Source organism: Cuculus canorus, chromosome 2 (genome assembly GCF_017976375.1).
Source record: "Cuculus canorus isolate bCucCan1 chromosome 2, bCucCan1.pri, whole genome shotgun sequence".
Classification (NCBI taxonomy): Eukaryota; Metazoa; Chordata; class Aves; order Cuculiformes; family Cuculidae; genus Cuculus; species Cuculus canorus.
The window spans coordinates 18,301,972-18,322,174 of record NC_071402.1 but is presented as its reverse complement, the minus strand read 5'-3'; the positions used below and the strand labels follow the sequence as shown (position 1 = coordinate 18,322,174).

Sequence of the window (20,203 nt, the reverse complement as noted above, 5' to 3'; positions counted from 1 at the left end):
ACCCTACAGCCACCTTGTCTGTTCTAAAATATCTTCAAAGAAAATATGTACCTATGATGTTAACACTTAATACTGAAACCAGCATATTTACTTAAACTAGTGCTAAGAGCTGTTTTTCTTTCCACCACAAAACACATGATGGAATAACTTTTTTTTTTTTTTTGAGGAATAGTATTTTTCCATCTTCTGGAAAATTTACATATTCAAAGCAAACAAATGTCACTGTTTAATATGTAAATTAAAAAGCCACATACTTTATTCTACATTTTCATCTGTTCTTGCAATATAATTCTATTGCCAAATAAATTAGAAACTCTCAGTTAATTTACATGTTTTATCATTTATGTGCTATTCTTAATAATACTTAAGTTCTTTGTTCATTTCCCTTGCTTATTCATGAGGCTTATCAAATTAACAGTTGCATCTAAACATATATGTTTAAAATTATGGCTTGGATACATGTGCTTCATTTCAGATACATTTTTTTGTAGTAAAGAATATTAGAAAAAAGCTAAATATTACTTTTTTTCTTTCTACAATTCCATTTATTAAACTACACTTTTAGAAATTGGCAAGATATTTTCTCCAAAAGAAGATGAAGTACCTGGTTTTACGATGCACTTTATTTAACTTATCACTTAAATACCTTGGAAATTAGGATTCTTTGGCAGTTGATTTTAATGAGGTCTTTGTAATTAACTAATATTCTTTGCTTCTTATGCTTTGTTTATCATTAGATTACATTAGCACTTCTTAAATGAAAGCTTGGAATAATTACAGCATTTATTATTCAATGGACATCATAAAGCCATATTACGACTTCCAAATGTATATGTAAAAGGTCAGACATTCAAAGTAATGTTTGGTGTGGATATATGTATGTCTGTATTTATTTTTAATTGTTTTCTAAGCTTTCTAGATTTATTAACCTCTATAATTTGCTCCAACAACATTTTAAAACATTCTCTGATATGAAAAGAGCTTTAAGAAAAGTTGAGATTTTAACTTAATCACATTTTCCAAAAAACTGTGGAGTTTTCAGTAAAATACCAGCTATCTGTATATTCCTACAGAGATTTAATTTTTGTTCCCTACTTTCAAAACCAATTGTGTATTTTACAAAGTCAGTGACTTGTCATAGGAAAAATGAGCCCACTGTTTACAAGAAGTATATACAGATACCCAGCTTCCTGACAAACTCTTTAATTTCCCTTAGAACCTTTTAAAAAAAAAAAAAAGTAACGTAATGTGCATATATTTGTAAAATATAATAAAGAACAATTTATTATTCAGAAGATATTTCAGTCACAATGTATACTTATTTTCCTCAAAAGTCCTTCAACCGCCTTTTCAAGTCTGACTATCAAGAACCAGCTATTCAGACTACGTAGATTTGAGTAATATTTTATATATTCAAACCTAATATATTTCCATTCTAATTTTAAGAACTCAGGTCATGGTTTACATGTTACTGTAAAACAGATGTCCATTCTGAGTAAAAAAAAATAAAAAGAGGAGTGCTTTATAAGTAGTCAACATAGGACAACTTTAAGTAAGGCATGCTGCTTAAGTGGCTAAACTGAACATTATTTTGGATCAATAAAACACAGTCTTATTCACAGTGACATCCAGCTTCATTAGCTGTAAGAATACTCTGTGCTTTCTGCAATTGCTGACTCATTCTTGACAGACTTTCAAACTTTGAAATAGATTAAATGGTGGTCCTTCAAGTGGTGACTTCAAACATAAGCAACTCTTTGTCATAACTGGATCAAAACAAAGAAAAAAAAAGCCCCGATGTCCTCTCCCAATGACATTGGTATATAAGACTGGAGTTGAAGAAGTTCCAAACACATCTTTACCTGATGGCAGCTTTATTTTTGTCATTGATTAATTTTTCAGTGTTAGATTTTTCAGACTTAAATTGGAGGAGGGGGGGAGTCAAAATATCAAAACATCACTTTATTACTTATAAGGCCATAATACTTTCACACATATAAATTAATAGCTAATGATTCTTTAATACTTGTAAATACATTTATGCTATACTATTAACAAATCTAATTTTTATTACTTTAAAGGACAAATTTTCCCACTCCACACGTTTCATCTTGCTTTTCCTCATGTATCATTAAATTCTTCATGACTTTAAACAGAAAGTTATGCAAAGATGTTAGAGTACTTGGCAACATTGCACAGCAGCATAAACACAGTCACTCCTATATTTTTGATTTTTTCCCATTACTATTTTTTCCAGATTTTATTTAAGATTTAAAGATTCAAGAGAACTATAGAGTAGTTTTAAAAGAAAAGCATCAACTTGTTTTCTTGTTTTATATTGTAAATGGAATGAAGTTGAATTCTTTTGCTACTTGAAAATGCTGTGCAAACATGACAGTGCATGATAAAAAGTGTACAATGCTCATTTAAGGAATGTTTCTGAAATAGACAGCGAAGAAATCTAGCCAGAGCAACCCCTGAGTACTGGCAATCCAAGAGAAAGAAGCATAACATCTTCACATGCCTATGGCAAATCATGAATCTCATTCTGAATTAATATTTACATAGTCATAACTCAAATGCAAAATTAGTAGGGATAAATGTCTCTAAAATGAAAGTGTCATACTTCAAAAGAGGGTAAATGGATGAATACCGTTGCACCATCACTTATGCCATATCTTCCATATGTTTTAGTGCTTTTAGTACTTTTTAGTGGAACACTGACTAAGGTTGGTCTTTGCACTCAAATACACAGTAACAAAATTCATGGTTTGCAAGTATGCAATGACATTAGTATGCAATACTATGTAGTACACAATAATGACATTAGAATCATATCATCTCTATGTAGAGTGCATAAAAATGTGACCTACAAAACCTTTGATAAAGTAATAAATATCGATGATAAAGCTGACAACATGTAATTTATTACAAAATATAAAATAGTGAGATTAATCTTTCCTGTTCAGTCTCCCATCCTAAAATTTTTGAGATATAAACCTGATCTGAGCTACCTCAAATAGCTGTGATAAGTTAATACAAATAGGAAGAAACAAAAAAAAAATCATACAGAAAAATATGAATTACCGCAAAGTAAACTAAGAACTACTGTAGGAACCAAAACAAAGAATATCTACTTCCTCTGAGATTTCAGTTTTCAGGAAAACGTTTCTTTGAAAGAAGACAGTGATGCAGGCACCCCTTATCCTAATAAAGCGAATTATCATACAGGTCATATGACAGAGTAGTGGGCATGTACTTCAAGTTACTCTCTCCTTCCTCATAATGTATATACATATGAGTTTTAGGATGGGTTTTAATCACTAAAGTTGGGGATAGTAATTCACAAAACTTAGCAATTTATAATTTATTAAAGTAAGATTGTAAATCTTGATTGTAATCAATCAATTAACAAAGTAATCAACCAATTAACAAAGTAATAAATAAAATTATTTAATAGAGGTGTTATAGTCAAATTAATCAATGACTTAATCAGATTCAAAAACTATGAGATTCACTCCTATTTACTACACAGTGCAATAAGTATATGCAGAAGCGCAGAGATAAGAGATATGTGTGCACACAAAAATATATCATATAGAGATCACAAGAGGCCAGTCTGAAAATTTCCCTCTTAAGACTGGGGACAATATCTACATACAATACAACAGCATTCCATGGCAGGCAATGGTCAGATTTCAAGGAGAGTTAACTTCACTTAATGCCTTTTCATTTACTGTGTTAGCAAATGATATCACACACTACACCTGAGAGGTATCTCAACTCAATGGAAGATTACTCCTTTCAGCTTGCTGTGATCCAGGAAACCTCAAAGGTCGTCTATGAGTAACAATCTTCTAGAGTTTTGAGATAATTTACTTTCATTAACTGTTTGAAAATTCATTTTGATGTTTAATATTCTCTTTGGCCACATTTGTAAGACATCATACATCTGAAAATTTCTACTAGTTGTGTCAGACCACCTCACTTGGGCCAAGATGCAAGTATCAGGTGTTTGGGAGGGGGTTACTGATGGTCAGTCTCTTTATCAGGTGGTGATGGGGCTTCTTCCCAGGCACACAGGACCCCAGGAACCCTGGGAAGTGCTCAAGTGCTCTGGATCACTGTGTTGTAACTATGGATATTCTTTCCCCAGTATGCCTAGTCAAAATGACTGATTGCCAATTCCCTTCTTCAGTCAATAAGGGAGTTTCTTTTGCAGTCATAGCTGTTTCAGGTAGGCTGAGGGGCTGCCTTGGTGCCTTGAATGACTGCCTCCATATAATGGGAATTCTTCTCCCTATGAAAGCTGTGTTCCACTGGATCAGGTAATAGCCCAAGTAAATGAGACAAGGTGTTTTCGAAGTGCATCAAAAAGGTGATGCAAAACAACACAGAGTGGTCTGTGGGGCTAACGGAGTGGGAAGAAATCCTGCCACCAAACTAAGCCACAATTGCTATAGTATGCAATCATGTACATAAGACTGGGAATTAAATTTTTTTTCAATCATAATATCGTAATTAAGAATGTTTCTGTGAGCAATTCCAGGACATTTTGTTTTCTTTTAAACAAAAGACAAAGAGTACGTGAGAATATTTTGAGTACTGATGTTTTGTAACGAAAAAGAAAAGGAGAGAATAAATCTTAAACAGTTCGTGACAATATTTGAGACTGTTAGATTTATCTTTCTGATGCAGATAATTTGAAGCCTGGATTCAAATATTTCCAAAGATTAAACAACAGACTATAATGAGACGTAGAAAAATCTTTTAGTGATCAATAAATTATTTCTGCTGGTAGGAACAGGTTTTTACACTGTGATTTCCCACTACAGAGCTTTCTGTAAACAATTATTTGCTATCAAAAATTTAAAATTAACTATAGTTTGTGTAGCTAAGAGAAACCATTAATCATCATTTCTGCCACAGGAATATTATATCCGCATATGTTAATTACATCCTGTTCATAACATCCACCATGAAATGCCAAATAGCTTAGTATATTAGCCTGGATAATCTTTGCATGTGTTCATAAAAGAATGAAGCCAATGATTTGGTTCATTTCCCACACTTATTAGAGGCTCAAGGTCATTTTAAATAATGATTTGAACTAAATGCAAGTCATGCCTAGTGTATATAGGACTAGGCCACAGAAATATTTGGTTCATAAAAGTACAATTACAAAACCCTCAGCTTTATCCACTGATTTTATTACTTTTTTTTTTTTTTAAATTAGTGTTCTGTGATTGTGAAAGCCCCCGCTCAGCTTCTATCTAACTCCCAAATTATCAGTTATTGACTTTCAGGATCTGTTAACACTCATATTTTCTATTTTTATGCATTCCCAGGAAAGCAAGTTTCTACAGACTGAGCAATTCATCAGCCGGCTCATACTGAAGCCTGACCAGACCCAGAACATCGTTGATCCTCCAGAAAGATTTCCTACAAGGCTTGATGTACAAGACCTTTTTAGAGAAAGTTTAAAACCATCCCAAACCATTGCCGTTCCAATATAATAGTGCCATGGCCTCCATTTTCTTTTAATTCTGAATGGAGAATATATTTTTGCCCAACTCTTAACTAAAAGGCCACGTTTTTGAACGAGACCTATAACTCCTTTCTCTATGTAGTCCATTCAAAGATGCCTAACATTTCTCAGGAGTATGTCTTAAGTTATGTCAAGTTATTCATATCAGTATAGAGATGGTACTCTGTCCTCCTCTTTTGAAATTCCACTATTCACTGAAAATAACCATATTAATTACGAGAAGAAGATTTTTTTACTTAATTGTATCTGGCTTTGGACCCTGTATCACTTTCACTCTGATATTATCAGTGTTATTTATCTAATAATTTTCTTCCTGGAGATGATGAAATATTACTGACACTAGTTCTCTTAGAAAGGAAAAGCTTTTCTACATTCTTTGAATTACATTCTTTACAAGATCAATTCTACACAGTGTAAAGCATGTCCTTTGAGCCCAAAGAGCCACCCACAATGTTGAAAGTCCTCCCTTCTTCTCCTCTGGCTGACTTGTCTCCAAACTTGAGAAAAATGAGAATACTCATTATTAGTATTACTCTTTTCCATATTTTGACATGCTTCACTCCCCCTATAAAGTTATATTGCTAGATGTGGCTCACAAGAATTTAACAGAAAACCTGGGTTCTAAATTGATATTAAATATTTAAAAGTTTAGACATAAAGACAGATAACTTTTTAAAAAACTTTTCTGACTTCATAATTAAAGCAATAGATCAAAATATTACAAGTATAAAGGGGATTCAGGTTCTCAATTATTTTTTTTAATATATAAGTGCTATATAAATGCTCTCTTGAGCTAAATCCTGCAAAAGTGGAAAGCATTGATTATATGGTAAAAATACACTGTAATATATCACAACAACATATCTACAAATCTTCACTGACTCTGAACTGGAGAAAAAATAGTATAATAAAACCAAAAGATAATTGTAAGGTTGAGGCATTTTTTATGGAGACTACTCTGTGACATCATATCCTAAGGCAGTACGGCTTTTAACATACAGATGTGGGCCTTTTTCACGAGAAAAATAATGATCCAGTTAGAATAATTGATAGATAACCACTACCTCTTCAATTATAAGATTTTTTCCCCCTCTATTAAAATGTCAGTCCTTCCAAGCAAAACACTCTCCCTTTAGTGAATGTTAAAATAGATAACACATGAAGATTGCTAAATAGATTATATGTGGCATGTACAGACACTATTTTTGAATCATTGATAAAGAAATTCTATATTTCATTACCCATCAAAAAAAAAACCTCCCAAAAGAAGAAAATCTTTCTCCACTTATACATGATAACTTTCCTCACTGTCTGCTTGCTAGAAAACAACATTCATTCTCATTTTAAAATGACAAAGAAACTTTTAACTTCTGTTATGCAGTCTACAAGTTTGCACACATTTCCAAAAGGTTGCTAGGGCCACTTTTCCAATTTGCTCTCTCCGAAATCTGGTGCTCAGTGCTATGACGATTTTGATGGATAATGAAACCCCTGAAGTCCTTCAAATGCTTATAATAAAGATTATTCTTTATTATAAGATTATTTATTATAAAGGTGGCAATTTTTTTTTTTTTTTTTTTTTGCTCTTTTACTAGTACTACCATGGACTTTGAAACAGAAATTTCATTACAAAAAAAAGCGAAAATCCATATTCTATTTAAAATAAATATATTCAAATCAGAAATGCATTTAACAGCTTTTATTTCAGATTATGAAAAAGAACCGAAACTAAGATGTTAACGCAGAGATTTTATTTTAACTTATAAATCAAATGTTAATTCTATCATTCATCATTTTCATGTTAATCGTTTATTATTATCTGGATATATGGGATTTTTTTTTTCCTTAACCTTACAGAATATGTGAAAATAATTTTACTTTCTTCTTCTGAATTGACTCTCAATTGCCGGTAGGGATTAACACTAAATTGGTAAAATAAAAATTGAATCTTTTCTTAAAGTCTGAATCTGGAAATGCTTACACTTGACATAGTCAGCAGTAATATAACAAGAATCAAGAAACTCCTGAAATTAGCAGTTATTCATATCCATAAAAGTTTAAATGACTGGATTTTTAGTGCATTTCAAGGTTATATTTTTCTAGAGATCACATGTCCAATGCATTAAATGGAACAATGTTGTATATATGAAGTATTTCATCTATGTTGTTTGAAAAACAGTAATAAAAAAAATCCAAACATATGTTGTGACATCCAGAGTATACTTAATGCTTTATTTAACTACATATAAATGATATTTTCCTCCATCCTCCTCTGTAAATTGTCTCATTCAAGAATACAAATAGGAAGAGGAGGATGTTACTATTAACCTGTATTGTCAATAATAACTTGTAGCACTATATATCCAACGTTATTAAAAACTTTAAACAACATTTATTTCTATTTTTGTACCTGTTTCTTCTAAATGACAGTGTGAATAATAATAATAATAATAATAACAACAGTAGCATCTATAGTAAATGAGAAATTGCTCTTACCATGACAACTAGGCAGGGCTCTGTTCCATCCAGGTCTTCCATCATCTCCCATAATACATGTCAGTGTAGAATATCCCTGAAGAACATAACCTGCATCGCAGTAATATGTGACAGTTGACCCTAATTTATAATCCATTCCAAGTCTTGTTCCATTCATTATATTTCCAGGATCAAAGCAAGATTCACGAAGCTTTGCTATAAAGGAAACAAAAACAGACATAATTCTGAATATAATCTAAAATGTTACAAACTTCTTATGGAGTTCTCTCAAGTTCTTCTTCAAGCACTTGTAGACACATAATATTTCTTTTAAGAATCCTTCTATTCCATATCAAATATTCTCTATCTTTCATTTTAAAGACTATATGACTTCCTATAATGACCAAAAACATGCCCCCTATACTTTTTTAGATAATTCCTATAGAGATCCATCATAAGAACTATTTTTCCAAAGTTCATTGGGACCAATGATGTAATTATATAGTCAGATGAAATTAGATCTATGAACATTGAGCCATAGACAAGACACATCCTAGTTTTAAAATCTACGGTCTGAGAACTGGTAAATGGAAGGAATCAATATAAATAGTCTGTGACAAAATGAAAAGTATGCAAAAAACACTTTCTTCAAAATTAATAAACCCAAAATGAATATCTACACCACTGCATAATGTATGATATATTTTCACATAGCTTTTCTTTCTTCACTGGAGGACAAAACATGAAAATATTTCTTAAATGTATCTCCTTTTTGGTTTTGTTATTTATAACTATTTGTTTCAAAATATTGAAATCAATTTAAACATATGCATTTGGACTTATTTTTCCTTCCCTCTTCCTCTATAATATGAATACTACTGTATGTAATATCCAAGACCTAATAAATTGCACAAAAATAACCACATGGCAAGTCCTACTCAAAACTTTATTATGCAGAAGGGGAGTAAAGGTAAAATATTTTGGAAAAAAAATTACAATGTTGTTTCTTTAATGAAAGAAACAGCAAATGTGTTAGGAAATTGCAGAAGCTGGAATGAAGTAGTTGAATTTTTATTATGCAGGATGGAATTTGGAATTATTTATTTATGAAGAAGAAGATAAAAATTTCAAATTTTCTTCTTTACCATTTAAGCTTATTGTAGAGAAGATCAATAATGAATACTTTTTCACTTTATGCAGCGTCGGTGCCAACTTTCTAATACATCAGAAGAGGTGGGTTTTTTACCAATCATATTTGCACTGTGGAAATTTCTGCTACAGGTAGATACATTTGCCAAAAGACTATATGAGCTTTGAAATTCCTGGAAGGCTATTTAAGTGATTTAAATGCTAAGACATTTCATCTGATTCTGGCAGTCATTAAGCTGAAGATTTTGAAAGCTAACAGACAATAGGGAGAAAAGATTTTATATTTGACTTTTACATAGTTTAGCTGTATATCAGCTATTGCACGTTACTAGAAACAAGCTAATTAAGTACATATATTGTTGGTTTGATCTCCCAAGGCCATTTTTATGTTGTAATATTTCCAAGAGTAAAGAAAGAATTATGTTAGAAAACCATAAAAGTACATTTACATTTGAAGATAGAAACACAGAATAATTCTTTTGAGATTTCCACTTCATATTTTCAAAAAAAATCTGAAAATCTCCCAATGTGATTAAGAATTTATTAGGATTTTTATACCTAATCTACAAAGCATGCCTCTGATATGAAAAACACTACAATAACTTGTAATATTTATATCACAAGTTAATTATTAAGAACTGGTATCTGATATACACCTTGATTCATTTAGGTACTTGTAGTATGGTGCCTGTAACATCTGTTCCCTTTTCTGAATGGCAAACTCCAACATACTGTGTGACATTAGAAGCAGAACATCTAAAACTTTTGTAATACTCATATTAAAAAAACTGTGTGGACAATAAAAAGTTAAGAGATGCAATTCATTAGAAAGTCTGCAAGATACCACATGTATGTTAATAAATATTCTGTAAGCCAAACACACTGTTGCTTGAGAAGTCCAACAGAATTTAAGGCAAACTGAAAGTTTTTTTAAGTCCAAAGCCTCAAGTTAAAAAAAACAAACCCCAAAAGGATCATTTAGTTTAGTATTATAACTATCATTTGGACAATAGCAAGTAAAGATTATTTTTTCTTCTTACTGAACTGATATTGGTATATTTTTATTGATATACAACTGATACTGTAAGATCACCATTCCTGAGTTTATGATAAGAAATCCATGTTTTAGAATTCTAGCAGATCCTTGGATAAAGCAAAAATTACTATTACATGAGAAATTAAAGAGAAGAAAGTAAAGCAATCTATTATGTCTGGTGTATAAATCAAAAACCAGGGAAAGACATCGTCTGTCAAAGCACAAAATTTCTCTAGGGAAAAATTACAGCCCTGTAATTATCTTTTCCCCCAAGGTACAGTTGTGACAGACTCATGAAATTGCTGACTAAACAGTAATAGTGTTACTATAGAAATACAGTTTCTTAATAACTACACTGAAAAATAAAGCCTGAAATACTTAGCACCTACAAATTACTTTTGGAAACCTGAAGTAGCTGCTAAGAAAAGGTCTTGTAAAGAAAAATTCAATATACTATGCCACGATATATGAAGAATGAATTCAAATCATAGAATCATAGAATGGTTTGGGTTGGAAGGGACCTTAAAGATCATCTAGTTCCAAACCTCCTGCCATGGGCAGGGACACCTCCCACTAGATCAGGCTGCCCAAGGCCCCATCCAGCCTGGCCTTGAACACTTCCAGAGATGAGGCATCCACAACTTCCCTGGGCAACCTGTGCCACTGCCTCACCATTGCCATAAGGAAGAATTTCTTCCTTATGCCTAGTCTAAAACTTCCCCTTTTTATTTCACAGCCATTCCCCCTCATCCTGTTACTATGTGCCCTTGTAAAAAGTGTCTTTCCAGCTTTCATGTACAACCCCTTCATGTACTGCACAGCTGTTATAAGGTCTCCGTGCAGCCATGTCTTCTTCAGGCTGAAAAGCCCCAACTCTATCAGCCTGTCCTCATAGCAGAGGTGCTCCAGATATCTGATCATCTTTGCAGCTCTCCTCTGGACCAATTCCAGCAGTTCCATATCCTTTTTATACTGAGAATTCCAGAACTGGAAACAGGGGTGTTCTCACAGGAGCAGAGCAGATGGGCAGAATCGCCTCCCTCTACCTGCTGGCCACACTTCTTTTGATGCAGCCCACGATAAGATTAGCCTTCTGGGCTGTGATCATGCATTTCCAGCTCATGATGAGCTTCTTATCAATCAGCACTCCCAAGTCCTTCTCTGCAGGGCTGCTCTCAATCCCATCCTTCCACTGTGTCAACTGCACCACTCAGCTGGGTGTCATCTGCAAACTTGCTGAAGATGCACTCCATCTCACTGTCTATGTCATTGATGAAGGGTTAAACAGCACTGGTCCCACCACTCTGTGAATATGACCATCCAACCAATTTCTTATCCAACAAACAGTCTACCCATCAAATTCATATCTCTCCAATTTATAGAGAAGGATATCATGGGGGATCATGTCAAAGTCTTTACAGAAATCTAGATGAATTACATCCATTGCTTTTCCCATGTCCACTTTTGTGGTCACCCCATCACAGAAAGCCAGTAGGTTGGTCAGGAAGGACTTGCACTTGGTGAAGCCATGCTGGATGCCATTAATCACCTTCCTGTCCTCCATGTGCTTTAGCACAGCTTCTAGGAGGATCTGTTCCACTACCTTTCAAGGCACAGAGGTGAGGCTGACAGTAGTTCCCAGGGTCATCTTTTCTACCCTTTCTAGAAATGGGCATAATGTTACCCTTCTTCCAGTCACCGGAGACTTCTCTTGACTGCCATGACTTTTCAAGTATCATAGAGTGGCTTGGCAACCACATCAGCCAATTCCCTTAACACTCTGGGATGCATCTTATCAGGTCCCATAGACTTACAAATGTTCAGATTCCTCAGGTGGTCCTGAACCAGATCCTCCCCTACAGTAGGAGGTCTTTAGCCCTCTGTTCCCCATCTTGTTGTCCATTGACACAGGAGGGATGAGAGTGGTTATTGGTGAAGTCTGAGGCAAAAAAGTTGTTGAGTACCTCATCCTTCTCCTCACCTGTTGATACGACCACCGTTTTCATCCATCAGTAGGGGTATGTTCTCTTTAACCTTCCTTTTCTGACTGATATACCTGTAGAAGCCTTTCTTGTTAGTTTCCACTTCCCTTGCCAAGTTCAGCTCCAGCTGCATCTGGGCTTTCCTGACCCCATCCCTGCACAAGCGGGCAGCATCCCTATAGTCTTCACAGTTTCCCTGTCCCTGCTTGCACTGCCTGTGCAGTTCTCTCTTGCTCTTCAGTTTGTCCACCAAGTCTCAACTCAGCCACACTGGTCTCTTTCCTTCCCTGCCTGCTTTCCTACATATGGGGACTAAGCACTCTTATGTTTTATGGAAAGCTTCCTTAAATATTTGCCAGTTCTGTTCTGCTTCCTTGTCCCTGAGGACCATATCCCAGGGGGTCCTATTGATCAACTTCTTGATAAGTTGGAATTTTGCTTTCCTGAAATTTAGGATCCTGACTATACTTCTCACCTGTCCCATATTCCTCAGGACCTTGAACTCCACCAGTGCATTATCACTGCAGCTCAATCAATGAAAAAAAGAGCAAATAAAATGACTCTACTAGTGAATTTATACAAATAAATAAAAGCGCTCCCAGTTTGAAGAGGAAATGTCCTTCAATGTCGATGTCATATTGGTCTAACTGAAGAACTCAAGACACTGATGATCTCCGTAGTCCCTCCTCCTACTTTCCCAAGAATACTCATATCATTAAATTGACAACACATCAGGGCAATGGCAAGTTTAGCAGAAAAACAGAGAAAATGATGGAGAGTACGTGCACTACAAATTTAGCTATATTATTATGAAGACTTTACTATAGTAGTATTTTTAGTATTATTTTCTGTAATAATTAGGTATGGGCTAAAAAGAATTGTTTCATTTCATAGTTAAGATTTGAGTTATAGTAACACTATATTCTTTGCTATGCGTACTAGGTATAAACTCTTTTTGCTCACAATATACTAGTGGAACAAGCTCCAAGAAAATCAGCAATTACTTCTCTGATAACTTCGGCACATCATTGAATCAATTAAGGATTCTGAAATACATGCTGAAAACAGGTAGCGATATGTGCTCCTGCAATATCAAGTTCAACAAGGAAGTCTCTGTTGGCTAACACATGTCAATGATGCCAAAACCTTCTAGAAAACTGTATCTCAGTGCATGGAAAACAATACTGAAAGCCAATACTGAAAGCAGGTGCTTTGTCCAGAACTTGATGATTTATTACTCTGTTGCTAAGACTCAAAGAGAGCAAAGCTGCTTAGAAAGAATATAGACATACCCAACTACAGTAAATACTCCATCATTATTCTCCAGGGCACTTATTAGGACTAATTTTAGTGTTATGAAATAGAAATGAAGGGAAGGAGGAAGGGAAGAATGGAATCCAACCAGGAACATGATTACAGACCAGACCTGAGACATGAGTCAGGTCTGAGATTTGCATCTGACAAATATGACCTGTCAATGAAATATGGCATGAATACCACTGTCACTTAAAATAGGATTAGTGTACATATAGAACACAACTGCAGCTGCTACAAGTTGTATGAAAAAGTTAAGTTCATTGAATCAGAATCATGTAGGCTCAAAAAGATGTAGCGCAACTCCTACTCAAAGCAGGGTCAATTTGGTTAGGTTGCTCAAGGATTTTTCCGGTCCAGTTATGATTTCAAAGGATGACATGATCTCAGAGCACCCAGTTTTATTGTTTAACTAACCTCAGAGCAATGTCTTTTCTAAACATCTAATTGAAATTTCTCTTGTTGTAACTCATGCCCATTATCTCCCATCTTATCACTGTGTCTCTGAGAAGAGTCTAGCCCTGTCTTTCCTATACACTCTCTTCAGGGAGATGAAGCAAACCCAGTCTTTTCCACCTCTCTTTGCATGTTGTATGCTCTACACTCCTAATCATCTTGGTGACCAGATTTACTAAATTGTGTGTCAAAACCATTACAGCACTGATGAGCACTTAAATATAGTCTGTGACCTTAGAAGATCCAGAGGGAAGAATCACTTGCCTGGATTTGCTTGATTTAAGACTTCCACTCTCAGCTCGCAAGGACTCTGGCCTTCTTTACTACAAAGATGCACTGCTGGGTCGTGGTCAATTTGTACACAAGGCCCTCCAGATCCTTTTCTGCAGAGCTCTACGCTATCCAGACAACCTGCTGTACAGGGTTGTACAGGGGTGCCCCACAGCCTGTAGAGTTGCTGCACAGGGTTATTCCATCAAAGATGCAGGACACTGCATTTACCTTTGTCAAAGCTTCCTGTCAGCTTGATTCTCCAGTCTTATAGGACCCCTTCAAATAGCAACACCACCTTCCAGAGTACTGACATTTTCTCCCAAACTGATGTTGTCTACAAAATTTCTCTCTCCCACTATACGAGACTTACATAAAGAGAATACTATCCACATTATTAGTCACCATTAGTAGTCTCATTAGAATCTGAACTCAACAATCAAGTCTATTTTCCACCCACATTATCATCCACTTATCCAGCCCATATCTCATCTAATTGGGCTCTCAGGATACTGGTGGAGAGAGAGTCTGAAGACAGGGTATTAATATCCACTACTCTTTCCTTGTCCACACAACCTTTCATAGACAGTGAAGTGCGGGTTAGGCACAACTCCCTATGGTAAATACAGGCAAACTGTTCCGAAACAGCTACTTGTCTTTCTTTGTTTTGGAAATAGTCTCCAAAACCATTCAGGGACCGAATTTAAAATGATAAGCTATGTACTTTTCCAGGTTCTCTTATTGCTCTTCTTTAAGGTGCATATGATATTTATCTTTTCCATTCAACAGGAACCACTCTGACTGTCATGACATTTTAGAAATTACAGAAAGCAGCTATGCAGTGATATCAGCCAGCTTCCTCAACACTCCTGGGTGCATATCACCTGTTCCAATGGAGATACATACAACTAGATGGCCTAATTGCTTCCTGACTCTTTCTTCCTCCATGGTGGATACTACTGCACTCTCCCAAATCCTACTAGAAGATTCAGTGAGGACTAGGGGTAAAGCATACTAGTAAAAAACAAGGTAAAAAAGTTATTAAGTACTACAACCTTCTCCACTTTCCTTTCATTGGGTCCTCAGCACCAGTGGTGAGTAACCACTGCAGCAGAGAATTTGCCCTAGTGAGCTACGGGTTCACCTGCATCAAAAAACTGTCATGAATACACTCAAGAGATCCCTTGGACTGCTTGTGCCAAGCCACATTGTCCTTGCAGTAGCTATTGGAGGGGTTAAAATTGTCTGTGAGTAGCAGGGTTATGTTACTTCCAGGTATCTTCTGTCTTCTCTTGTCCAGTTGGTCTGAGCAAGCAACTATGGCAACATTATGTGTAATTAGTTTCCTGAACCAGTGTAACCATTCTTTGCTCTTGAAAATGTTAATCCTTCACAAAATTGAGGCTCTTATACAAAGTAGTTTATAATGTCTTAGTTGTACACCTTAAATCAATTCTTTATCTTCCCCTTCCTTTTCCCTCCTATTTATGATATATCACACTTTTCGATTAGTTTTCTCCCCAATAAAGTGATTATCCGTTTTGATTAAGTTAAACGTATCTGTTTCCTATTGCAGATATCGTGCTTACATTATTTTGATAGTTACAATCCACTATGAAATAAACTGACAAAAATCTATTAAAAATCTTCACAATTGCTCTTTTGCTAATAACAGTGATATCACTTTTAAATTTTAAGACATGCCAGTAAGTGTTCTTTATGACACTCTTAAGATAAACAGTACAGACCTATCATACAAAGGTCTAGTCAAAATATGCTCTCATTTTTTTCTCATTATTTTCTACATTTTAGCATATTCTTTCATATACAAGACCTTAAATACACAAATGCCCACAAAAAAAAAGAAAAATATACAGGAAAAACACACTTTTAAGTTCCATTACTGCATCTTTATTTCTGAAACATGCAAACTGCTGTCTGATTTTTTTTTTCCCTTGGAATCATGCATTCAACATAACATTATATTTTTTGTGTAGAGATATTACACATTAACATGCTCTTAGGCAAAACTAAAACATTACCAGGCAGAAAACTATAAGAAATAAAACTAGATTAAAATTTACACTGATGCATTAAATATTTTTAATATAAAAGAAAAAACATTTTGTTTACCTTTGTACTCTAGGTGGAATCCAGTAAAACTAACAGATCCATCACTCCGAAAAGCCAGATGCATGGTATTTGAACTGCTTTCTATCCTCTCTGGCAGCTTGCTATCTTGAAAGCTCCCAATCAGTGGGCTATTACCATCTGGTCCATCATAGATATAAAGAAAATCATAATTTGGTTCTATACTGAAACTGTAGAACAAAAAAGAGAAATGTTAGACTTAATATACTTTGCCTAACATTTTTAGTCTTATTAGGTTACATAAAAGTTTACTATCACTATTTTCTTAAAAGGGAAAAAGCCCTCCACTGTTGGAATAGTGGTTTGTAGACTTGTTTTATTATAAACAACAGAAATTCTGTATTTGTTGGTTCTCCGATTAGAAAAAATATTTTGCTGCCAGTCAGAAAAAAAAACGAAGCAGCACACTTTTTAAATAGGAAAAAGTTAATAATGGTATTTCTAAAGTTTTAGAGAAATAAACAAAATAGATCTACTGGAGCTCTTGGCAGAAATGTTTTACTATATAGTGCAGTCAGATGCAGAACAGAATGTATACAGCTTTGAGGCAGATCGAACACTTTCACATAGCCAGTGATGAACTTCCAATAATCCTAAGAAAGAGAAGTCTTATGCTTATAATCAGCTTATATGAAAAGGTGTAGTATTGAAAAGCCAACGTTTCTTTTCAATTCAATTTTGGTTATTTTTTCATTTTTTTAAATTAAATGTTTATTTTTTTTTAAATAGTTAATAAATCTATTAGTTGATTATGTAACTGTAGCTAATTAAGTAATTTACTTCATGTTGAACCTATTTTTTAATTAAGGACAGAGAGTTAGCCAAATTTCTTATAAGATTGTCCCTGTTTAAAAAAAAATGTTTAAAAAATGATTATGTAAATAGTATATAGTAACAGAATAAAAATCCAACCACTACAATTATTTTGTCTCTACTTGAGACTAGCTCTTGACTAAAACAAATGTAGGTATTGAAAACCTGATACAACTCCTTCAGGCATACTATTTTCTAACTTTTGGATTATTTAAAAAAAATATTGCCTCACAAAAGAAATGCAAATGTCAACAGCTTTGATTTTTGAAGTGCCATAGTTTGCCTTCAGTTTAAAAGTGTTAGCTGGAGTAAGTCCCACTTGAAAGAATATTTAACAGTACTCAGTGGAGTATGCAGAGTTTGGTTTATACAGAAAGGAGGGGGATTTTCACACCCTGGAAGAGTTTGTATGTCATAAGTGACGCAAGACTCAATAAGTATGCAATCTACTTCGACAGACTAAGCTTGTCAGTTTCTGTCAAGAATCATAGCAATTGTTCAGATTTTAAAGCAACTTGCTAATAGTTGGGATCTATAAACTGTTCAAATACTGTACTGAGTCACCCTTTAAAACACTATTTTGATTCTAAGATGGAGGATCTCATATTTAAATGTACAATGTAAAAAGCAGAATATTAAATATTTTGAGCTCACAATACTTCACAAAAAAAAAAAACCAAAAACAATCAAAAAAAGAGTGTTACTGCACAGTAGAAAGTTGCTTGGCAACTTACAGCATTCTGAAATCACCAACAAAATATTTAAACTGTTAATTCTGTAAATATAAATGAATGATTAATTTGCTTGGAAGAAATTCTTCAAAACACTATATCACTGAGTATATGTGACTTACATTACTAAACAAGTCATCATATTATAACAGAACAAAGCAATAAAGCCACTATCATAGAACATGGGACATTATTATTTTAAATATTTTGGTGACATCATCATACGCCCCAGCTGGGATACATATTTTCTACTTTTTGTAAGTATATGACTTTACCTTACGTGTTATGTACAATGCAAACAACTAAAGGTCCTTTGTGGATTCTATTAAGCTCAAGTTAGACTTGTATTGTAATAAGGGAAAATACTAAAAGAATTTCATAACCAGAACAATGGGAAGTATCCCGTTGAAGTATCCTGAAGTGATATAAACTAATAAAAGTACATTTGAAGACTACTTTTGATATTTTGCTTCAGTAGTGGGTGAGTAATGACAAAATATGATGAATCAATAGGTTGCATTGTTAAAGACCATCCACCTGGCTTGCAGAGAACTCAATGAGCTACTCCATGCTGCATTTTCAGGAAGAGAACTTTGGTGAATTGAGCACCATCCACTTTCACACTAAACAGAGAGTGATTTTAACTGAACAGGATCAATGAGCTCCAAAACTCCATGTCTGTGTGTACTGAATGTTCTAATGTATTTGTTGTGGCTGTTAAAGAAGATATCAATTGCTAATCACTTAAATACTGTGCGTACTTATGTTATCCTACAAAGTTCTGAACTTTCAATAATATAGTTACAAACATGGCTTTAAAAATTATAAGAAAGTAGCTGTTTACCTGATAAATGCTAAAGATATGACATAATCATTATTAACAGTGATAGTCCAGTCACAATCTCTGCTGTGGGGATAAGGATGAGGGAAGTTTGGTGAAAGTATAAAACCTGATGAGCCAGTCAAATTTCCTCCACAGGGAGCTGTGAATAAAAATAAATTAGAGTTGAGAAAAGAAGGTAAGAGAAAAAGAAGCAAGTACCAATCTGTTCACTGACATTTAATGTCCTCCAAAAGTTAAACAAGAAGGAAGTGAAGTATTTACAAAGCTCTAATAGAAACAAAAAATGTATTCGCATTTTGCCTTAGACAAATGCTAATACTACTAAGTGAAGCACTTCTTTTTAACTGTGTCCTTTTATTTGTTTGCATAATATCATGTCAAGGCTTTGCTGAAAATGCTGCAAAGTTGAAAAATGCTCTGGTTGCAGATGTGACAAACATTGACTGGATAAGCTTTTCACATTCTACTTCTTAAAGCCATTTTAGAAGAAGTTCATTGGGCTATGCACATGATCTGCTTACACTGATAAACGTAACTACCTGCATTTTCACCAGACAGCACTAATCATCAATTCAGATCAAGACTGATATAATCTACACTGAACAAAAACTTTCTAGTAACTGAGTTTTTCAAAATCAGAGATAAGTAAAATATCTTCCAAGCACATGTAGAAAAGAACAAACATATTGCTCTGTGTGATTTTGACGTTCCAAATTGTTGTGTATTTGTGATCCAGAGAAGTAATAACCTAATATAAAGTGTCACTACCTTAATGAATTTTTATACTCCAGCATTTTTTAACTGAGACTTTATGTAAGAACAACAGCATAAGTATGGTTTCTAAATATCTTCATTGAAAGAACATCCTAATTAAAAAAAAAAAAAATCTGAATAAGATTTATAAAGTATATAAAATTGAATTATAGAAAATGATGATCTGCAGTAACAGGGAAAGTAGGTGATCCCTCAGTTCTTCTGTAACTGATTCTGTGAGATCCAAGGTTACTTAAATCACTTACAGAAACATAGAATATCATTTAATTTGGAAAAAAAAACTTTAAGATCATCAAATCCAGCCCTTAACCTAGCACTGGAAAGTCCACCACTAAATAGTGCCCCTAACAACCACATCTACACCTATTTTAAATACCTCCAGGAACAGTGACTCAATATATTCATTATAAGGCCTGTTTCTAGAGCTCTGTCATTCCTTACATTTTTCCCTTACACATCTACAGATGTTCAATTACTACTATTATCAAATACATAATTAGGCATATGACAATAATAAGAGATAAGCCATAAAATATTTCTTTCCTGTGGTCTTCCAACAAACAGCATAGACAGTTCTTGTCCTCAAGCCCATACACTCAAACTGAACTGGAAGGCATAGTAAGATGAGTAAGTATAGGGACGTGGTAAATGGAATAGCCA

At 34.2% G+C, this 20,203-nt stretch overlaps 1 protein-coding gene across 3 annotated transcripts in view; it reads right to left on the bottom strand.

Moving 5' to 3' along the window:
* CSMD3 (CUB and Sushi multiple domains 3) overlaps positions 1-20,203 on the bottom strand; it is a 610,540-nt gene that overhangs the window by 148,838 nt on the left and 441,499 nt on the right. For all 3 annotated transcript variants that reach the window (XM_054060149.1, XM_054060147.1, XM_054060148.1), the window contains 3 exons: positions 18,770-18,908; positions 16,364-16,551; positions 8,045-8,239 (listed from right to left, as the gene is read on the bottom strand). In XM_054060149.1, coding sequence (XP_053916124.1) covers positions 8,045-8,239; positions 16,364-16,551; positions 18,770-18,908 — 522 coding nt within the window. The remainder of the gene's footprint in view (positions 1-8,044; positions 8,240-16,363; positions 16,552-18,769; positions 18,909-20,203) is intronic.